The sequence below is a fragment of the Sinocyclocheilus anshuiensis genome, unplaced genomic scaffold (genome assembly GCF_001515605.1).
Source record: "Sinocyclocheilus anshuiensis isolate Anshui unplaced genomic scaffold, SAMN03320099.WGS_v1.1 scaffold1626, whole genome shotgun sequence".
Classification (NCBI taxonomy): domain Eukaryota; kingdom Metazoa; phylum Chordata; class Actinopteri; order Cypriniformes; family Cyprinidae; genus Sinocyclocheilus; species Sinocyclocheilus anshuiensis.
The window spans coordinates 318560-327546 of NW_015547254.1; the positions used below are offsets into that span (position 1 = coordinate 318560).

At 37.3% G+C, this 8987-nt stretch overlaps 1 protein-coding gene across 1 annotated transcript in view; it reads right to left on the reverse strand.

Annotated features, from left to right (window-relative positions):
- LOC107701620 (zinc finger and BTB domain-containing protein 47-like) overlaps positions 1-8987 on the reverse strand; it is a 26069-nt gene that overhangs the window by 6158 nt on the left and 10924 nt on the right. The window contains exons 3-4 of the mRNA XM_016503662.1: positions 1435-2616; positions 324-1114 (exon numbers count right to left, since the gene is read on the reverse strand). Of these exons, the coding sequence (XP_016359148.1) occupies positions 324-1114; positions 1435-2554 (1911 nt within the window). The 5' untranslated portion in view covers positions 2555-2616. The remainder of the gene's footprint in view (positions 1-323; positions 1115-1434; positions 2617-8987) is intronic.

Consider the following 8987-nt stretch of genomic DNA (forward strand, 5'->3'; position numbering starts at 1 on the left):
ATATAATCAAATTGGTTAATTTAACTATGAAATTGGAACTTTGTGAATAATGAGTGTCCCAGCTCTGTGTGCACAAATTTTGTGTGGGCCTACTAATGGGTTTTGTGTTTAAATTAGAGTGTTTTCACACTCGGTTTTGATGGCGGGGTCCAATTTAACTGTTGCTCCCTCCTGCTATCCCTGCATGTCTCTCTTTTTATTGTATAATTAGGAATCAATCACCAAGCAAACAAACCAAACTCTGACTTTGCACCAAATGCTTGTGTAAAATAAGACTTAAAGATTGACCTTATTAACGTGTACATGCAGACAAGTGTGTGTACCTGTATGTTTTTCTCACAGTTTGTCTGATGGTGTAGCAGCAACTCGCTCTCCAGTAAAAAGCGCTTGCCGCATTTATTGCAGATCTGCATGCGGTTGTGGGTGACGTTCATGTGCTTCTCCAAGTACCAGCGGTTGTTGAAAACACGAGGGCACTTTTTGCAGGAAAAGTGCTGCTTTTCTTCGAGCTTCACCTTCTGTCCCAGACTCTCCTGCTCTTTACTCCTCTTCCTCCCCTCCCTTAGTGTCGTGTCATTTAGCGTCGGTCTCATGGCGATGGTGTCCATGGCACGCCGTCTTTCCACGCTGGTCCGTCCTGTTTCTGGAATGTCGAGATTATTCTCTTCTTCATCCTCATCGTCCTCGTCATCGCTGCAATTTTCCATCCCTTCCTTTCTGTGTTCATACTCTTCTTCTTCGTCCTCACCAACATCTTCATTATCATCCTGTTCCTTACCCTCCACCGCATTGGGAAGATTGGCGTGACGGTTAACGAGGAAGGATGAGGTACTTAAGGTGACGCCCTTGCCGTCAGACCCTTTAGAAACATTCAAAGTCTGGTTGTTGAGATTGACCTCCACAATAATCTGCTCTCTGTTAAAGGAGACAGAACTATCCTGGGATCCCACTTCATTTAGACCGACTCCTCCCTCCATTGTGCATAAGCCCCGCCCTCCTCCGTTAGCCACTCCCCCTCCAATGCCATCTTTTTTGTAGAACTGTTTGGCTCGAGGGCTGGAGTGGACGCTAGATGAGTGTGTCTGCGTAACTTCCCTACTGACACCACTGCCCTCTACAGTTTTTGAAAGAAGTCTCTTATGCTCACTAAAGTTGCATTTATTTGATCAGAAATACAATAAAACAGTAATATAGTGAAATATTATTACAATTAAAAATTTATTTTCTATTGAAATATATTTTAAAATGTAATTTATTCTTGCGATAGCAAAGCTATCAGTTAACTTTTATTTTATTTCAAGTAACAAAAATGTTTTTTTTTTATATAGTTTTAATTGTAGCTCCAGTTTTAGTTTAGTTAAATATAATAACTCTGATGGACATAAAAAAAAAATAAAAAATATATATATATATATATAAGTAAAAAGCGCTTGCCGCATTTATTGCAGATCTGCATGCGGTTGTGGGTGACGTTCATGTGCTTCTCCAAGTACCAGCGGTTGTTGAAAACACGAGGGCACTTTTTGCAGGAAAAGTGCTGCTTTTCTTCGAGCTTCACCTTCTGTCCCAGACTCTCCTGCTCTTTACTCCTCTTCCTCCCCTCCCTTAGTGTCGTGTCATTTAGCGTCGGTCTCATGGCGATGGTGTCCATGGCACGCCGTCTTTCCACGCTGGTCCGTCCTGTTTCTGGAATGTCGAGATTATTCTCTTCTTCATCCTCATCGTCCTCGTCATCGCTGCAATTTTCCATCCCTTCCTTTCTGTGTTCATACTCTTCTTCTTCGTCCTCACCAACATCTTCATTATCATCCTGTTCCTTACCCTCCACCGCATTGGGAAGATTGGCGTGACGGTTAACGAGGAAGGATGAGGTACTTAAGGTGACGCCCTTGCCGTCAGACCCTTTAGAAACATTCAAAGTCTGGTTGTTGAGATTGACCTCCACAATAATCTGCTCTCTGTTAAAGGAGACAGAACTATCCTGGGATCCCACTTCATTTAGACCGACTCCTCCCTCCATTGTGCATAAGCCCCGCCCTCCTCCGTTAGCCACTCCCCCTCCAATGCCATCTTTTTTGTAGAACTGTTTGGCTCGAGGGCTGGAGTGGACGCTAGATGAGTGTGTCTGCGTAACTTCCCTACTGACACCACTGCCCTCTACAAGCAAAGAGAATGTACCATTTCCTTGTGTGTACATCTTCTCAAGCTCCTTCATCTTGTACATCTGACTGAACGAGACATTGCCTTGCCTGTCTGTGTCTGCCATCTCATTGGACCCAAGTAGCTTGTGGCAGGAACTCATTTGGAGCACAATGGCCACCTGTAGGACTTCAAAGATGGAAATATAGATATAGATATAGATGAAGCTGAGGATTTGGATACTCAGCACCTCAAAGGCCAGGTTTATGCGGTGCAGTGGTTGACTCTGGGAGAGGAGGGCCTGAAAGTAGGGGATGTGGTCACCCAGCACGTCCTTGTGGGAGGAAAACGTACGGTGGGACACCAGCACGAGGTCCACGTCGCTCAGGTGAGGCTGGTAGAGATGCCTGTCCATTAAACAAGTGAAGTGCAGCGCTGCATCCTCCAGCAGAAAGAACTCAGCAGTAGTCCTCTCCACTAGGAGAGAAGACAGGAGAAAATATATATCAATCTTACAATTCATTAGCAAATTTACAAATGAACAGAACAATTACGACGTATATCCACCTGGAAAAGAGGACAAGAATAAACATTTTAACTAGTAACTAGATTTGCATTTCTAGAATGAAGTGCTTGCAAGGCGGTAAATGCAACAAGCAAAATTGCGCATTTTGCAATAATATGACTTAGAATAACTATTTTAATGTGTTTTTATTTTTGGCTATTAACAGTCTGATTTATAGCATTCAATTCATATCTCTGATTCAATGACTAATTTGTGCCACCATTACAAAAATGTCAAATTATTTATATACTATTTTAATATTTATTAATATTTTGAATGTTTTATTTTTAGATTTTCAGTTTTCATTTCATAATTTAGTTTTAGTAATTTTGTTATGTGCTTTTGTCATTTTTTGTTTTTGTTTAATATTTTTATTTAGTTTTTTTTTGTTTTAGCAATTTTAGTACTTCAGCTTTTCATATCTAATTGTTTTTTTTTTGTTTTAAAGTAAGTTTGTCAATATTTAGATTTTATTTCAATTAACATATTTGTTTACATTTTTAATAGAAATAACAACACTGGCTAATGTAAATCTTTATAAATCTTCATGCAAGTACAAAATATAGGAAAATATTGCTGTTTATTATTTATATTGGTAAATATAAGTACAAATGATTAAATTCCTTGTCTTCATTATTCCAAAACTGTGGAAAATATGATTCATATGATTATTGTTAACTAGATTGTTTGCTGTATTTTAATACATTAAACATTTTGTTTGTACTTGTTTTAGTATTTGGTATCTACTTGTCAAAAAAGGTGGTTTGGTTGAAATGATGTTTCTTCCAATTTGAAATGATTATTTTAAGCCATTTCAGAGCAAAATATTGATGTATATATACAGTTTATAGTTTAAAGGGGTCATATGATGCGATTTAAATTTTTCCTTTCTCTTTGAAGCGTTACAAGCTCTTGGTGCATAAAGAAGATCTGTAAAGTTGCAAAGACTAAAGTCTCAAATCCAAAGAGATATTCTTCATAAAAGTTAAGAGTCAACCACGCCTACCTAAAACGGCTCGTTCTAACACGCCCCCACATACCTACGTCACGATGTGGGAAGATTTGCATAACGCCGCCCAAATGTTCACGCAAAGAAAGAAGGCGTAACTTTTATTCTCGCTGTAGTATTGTTGCTGCCGCCATGTCGTGAAGGCGCTGTGTTCTTTTTAGCAACATCATATGACCCCTTTAAAAATATATCTTTTTAGTTATAACACCACCCCTAGAAATAATTAACATTAAAGCAACACTCTATAAAGTTTGACAAAAACCATCAGAACACATAATAATACATTTCTGCACAGAAGTTTATTTCATTCACAGCAGCCTTGAAAACAATATCAAACACTGCCCATCTGAGAGTGAGAAAGGCAGAAGCTACTGGAGCATGCCGCTATGCCCTCCCCTTCTGCTCCCAAGGTTGGCTTATTTTAGATCAGGAAGGACGAGGTTTCGATCTGGACAGCATCTCTTTAAAAACTCCACAGAGGAAAAGGAAAGGGACAGAGAGGCAGCAAGTGAAAAGAGAAAAAGACAAACCAAGTGAGAGGACAGAAGAAGAAGCATGTAAAAAGCACATTGATATTCAAAGCCGTGCGCTAACCATTAGCTTCCAAGCTCCATTAGAGTTATCATTATGCACAAGACAAAACACTGGCCAGTAAACAATTAAAGAGAGCAAGGACAGTAAATATCAGACTCTCCAAACAATTATACAGATTAGTTTAGCTGACTTTTATGTGACTAACAACAAGCAGAATTACCAGTCTTACTTTTTATCTCCGTAAACAAAGTTTGTTTTCAGAAGCCATTATAAGTCCAATCGATCTTGTTAATTGTCACCCAAAATTACACAGAATTGACAGAATAAACTTATTTAAAATACACTCACATCCATCCACATATGTACTCACTGTGTCCAAACCAATACACGTAAAAATCATTCTGGAAAAAAGATGGATGCACCAAATTGACGTATTTGCCTGGCCTAGTGCAAAACATGTTTGTTTTTTTTTTTAAGTATTTAAACCTGGAAATATATTGTAATCGGATAATGAGGGAGATATGGCTGACTGACTAAAGAGTGCAAATGTAGTTCAAAATGCACTTAATTTGTGACATTTTGTCTATTTGGAGGTGGATTATTATTGGGATAGAGTAAAACCCTACAGCTAAACACAAATCAAAAGTCACCAAACCTAGTTCAGAAGCTTTCATGCAGTTCATTTGGATAAATAAAATCCTTTAGTGCCACTAGGAATAATTGAAAAGAGATAAGGGGTTGTTTTTCCAAAACAATACCTAGTCAGCTGTATCAAATTCAAAACTGGCAATATGAAACATTTCTGAAAGACATTAAACTGGTTTGAGCTGTCGCACAGCGGTTAGTGAGTTTGCACTTAGTGCATGCCGTGCTCTCTCCTCAAGAATTTCCTGTCACTCTCTACTACATCTGTGGAATAAAAAGAGACAAAATCCCCCAAAATAAACTGACGTGAATGTATATAAATGACAGATTTATGATTAATTATCATATAAATATGATTTATGATTATGATTAATGATAAATTTTATATATGAAAATATTGTCTTCAACTTTCAGCACAATTTAGGCAAACTGGGAAGCATATTCATTTGCTCTTTCCGTTTGAAAATTGAGACTAGATGAAATCATGTTCACTGGCATCACTGAAATTAAATAAAAGAGTGCAAACAAATGTCTTGGCTATATGACGTAAGAATTAAAATCAATCGTTGTTTTTGAAAGAATTCTCTTATGCTCACCCAGGCTGCATTTATTTGATCAAATGCAATAGAAAAGGTAATATTGTGAAAACTTCTATTGTTTTCTATTTTAATATATTTTTAAATGTAATTTATTCCTGTGATGCAAAGCTGAATTTTCAGTATCATTACTCCAGTCTTTAGTGTCACATGATCCTTCAGAAATCATTCTAACCCGCTGATTTGACGCTTAAGAGACACTTTTTATTATTATCAATTATTATCAATGTTAAAAACTGCTTAATAATTTTGTGGAAACCATGTTAGATTTTTTTCAGGATTCTTTGATGAATAGAAAGTTCAAAAGAACAGTGTTTATTTAAAATAAAAACATCTTGTAACATCATAAAAGACTCCAACTTTTGAATGTCAGTGTATATGAAATATGAAGTGAATTTAGGTTTCACAACATGATAATGAATGCTCCTCATTCTGGTTCCTAAAGCTGAACTCATTGTAGCGCAGCATACTGCTTTCATGTAATAAGAGGTGACTCAGGGCTGCTGGCCAGGCCGGCTGGTATGCACTTGGCCGAGGACGTTCACCACAGTGCCAGGCAGCAGAGAGCAGAGCGGTGGGGGGAAAGAGATCTACCCTCAGTTGACTTTCACTTCTGCGGTCTTTACTGCACTGTTTACCACACCTCCCAAATTGGGCCACTGTTTCTGCTGATATGTCTTCAGAGAGATTTTAAATGCTCCTTTTTCCCTTTCAGATGGAGAGCAAGAATGAAAATGACGGAATTCTACTAAATAACATCACCAGCGGACTTTCTTGTTTTCTCATCCAATGAAAATATATTTCAGATTAGTTACTTTTTCTCTTTCTTTCTTTCTTTTTTTTTTTAAAGAAATGAATACATTTATTCAGTAAGGATGTTAAAGGCACAGTATGTAAGTTTTCACCGCTAGAGGGCACGTATTCAAAACAAACAAAGAAACAAAGGCGTAGTTTGATGACTCCGTGAATGAGCTAATGTATTAAAGATTTATTAACGTCATAGTATGAAGTAGGGTGAGGCAGAAAGCCGCCAAAGCGAAACGAGGCCGCTGAACGAGCGCGACACATGGCTCGAAAGCAGCGGAGCTTTTATTATGCCACAGTCGACGGCTTCCGCTCCTTCCGGTCGTGCGTATGTGGGGTAAAGCAGCGCTGTTTTATCATACTAGATACATTTGAAAGTTCTGTTATAATGCTACTCTGTGCGGTCATCACCGGTCTAATAAAACGCATAACATATTAAAGCGTCTTTGGCGTTTCCATGTTTTCTACAAAACAAAACCGGAAATCGAGGGGTTATGACGTCATTAGCAGGCGACACAATGACACTATAGACACGGTCCGTGTCACTAGTTAAAATTGCTTATTTTTCTGGATTTAAACATTCTTCGAAACATTTGGGATAATGTATGTACACAAGTCAGCAAAATATATAACACTGTTCTAGTGGTTTTTGGATATTTTAATAAAAAAATCTTACATATTGTGCCTTTACGTTTATCAAAATTATCAGTAAAGTGATTAGTTACAAAGATATATATTTCAAATAAATGCTGTTCCTTTGAACTTTCTATTTATCAAAGAATCCTGAAAATAATGTGTCCCGATTTTCACAAAAATATTAAGCAGCACAACTGTTTTTTTGTTTGTTTCTTGACCACCAAATCAGCATATTAGAATGATTTTTGAAGGACCATGTGACACTGAAGACTGGAGTAATAAAGCTGAAAATTCAGCTTTGCATCACAGGAATAAATTACATTTTAAAATATATTAAAATAGAAAATAGTTATTTTCAATTGCAGTAATTTTTCACAATATTGCTGTTTTTACAGTAGTTTTTATTCAAATAAATGTAGCCGTTAAGAGCATAAGACATTACTTTCAAAAACATTTTAAAAATCTTACTGACCTGAATAATTTAGTTATAATAATTTACCTCATAATTTAGTTAACCTTCTAATTTCCTAACTGCCGTGATGCATACAACAACCAATGTAATAAGTCAGATTCACTTCCAACTGTTTTTAATAAAACTGAACACAATTTTAGTGCCACTCACAGAACATTTTACTTTGAAAGTGCTATGAAACATAATTTTTCAGAAATGTTGCCACAAAAACATTTTTCCAATGAGCCCGGACTGAATAAAAACAGGAACTATATATTAAAACCCTCTACCTCACGCATTATGATAGACCTATAGAAAAAAATATTTTAATCTTTTTCTTTTCTAAGAATGGCTTAACTTGAAGTGCTGTAAAAAAAATGTGGAAAAAAAATATTATTTTAAGGTACTTTGTGATATGTTGCCATACGGCAACAGCATACAATAGTGGATCTAACTTAGAATAAGTGTAAGCTTACTTATAATTAATATTTTTCCTCAGAAATGTTGTTTGTGTTGATTCAATTGGTGCTATTATAAGCTTTAACACAGTACTTACTTATAATTGACACCTTATACATTGAACACAAAGAGTATGTTGCCATATGGCTACACCATGCGGTAGACTAGAGGGTTAAAACATCTCCTCACAATAAGTTTAGGTGATTTTGGATGTCTTCAGTGAGAATCATGGGACTGGCAGTGATGAGTACATCATCTCACACCGAGCACTGTAACAATGTAGCCACTGTGAAGAACACTGACCAACCTCTCAACAACTTCTGATGAATTGCTCACAATTTCAGCAACCCACCAAGATGTCATTCCGCAATACAAACTCAACAAACCAGAGCAACAAGCCACAGGAATTTCATACAATTTTGAACGATACAGAATCAACTCATATTTTTATCTTGGAAATGATGAGAGTGAAAACAAACAGTACTATTAATATTTATATGCAAGTTATTTAAAAAATAACCAAAATTTGACCAAAATAGCATCTCTGTGTTGGAAAAGACTGGTAACTTGAACCAGGCTAATCCAGCTATAGCTTTTCTATCTCCTGTTACCACAGACCTCAGACCGTGAGGAGGAGGCGGCTCTTGCTGTCAGACAGAAGACTGAACGATGGAAATGCCATCTAAGCGATCCTTTTCCCCCTTCAGCACCGTCCTAACAAGAGATCAGATTTGGGAGGCTTGAGTGACACCCTCAAGAACCAGAACGGGCATCACGCCAGCCTGCATCTCTCTCAGACTGGCCACAGACAAGGCTAGGATGGAGCTTCAGAACGAGTGTTCAACCCTGCTCTGAACAGACACTCACTAAAGCCTGAGTCAGCTGAAAATTAACGCAGACGTTATGGAAAATAAAGTAAGAGTGATAGAGAGAGACCATTTGAAAGGGATGTGAATATGGGATCCTATCTGAACTAGGGGGAATGTTGGTTTATGTCCTCTCTGCAATGAGAGTTCAAAAGTCATTAGTCACTAACCAGACTGCCTATAGAAAATAACTGACTGATTTACTCACCCTTGTAGCGTCTGGACCAATCAAAAACACAATTTTTCATTTGATTTAACAAATCAGTTATTCATTAGATTAACA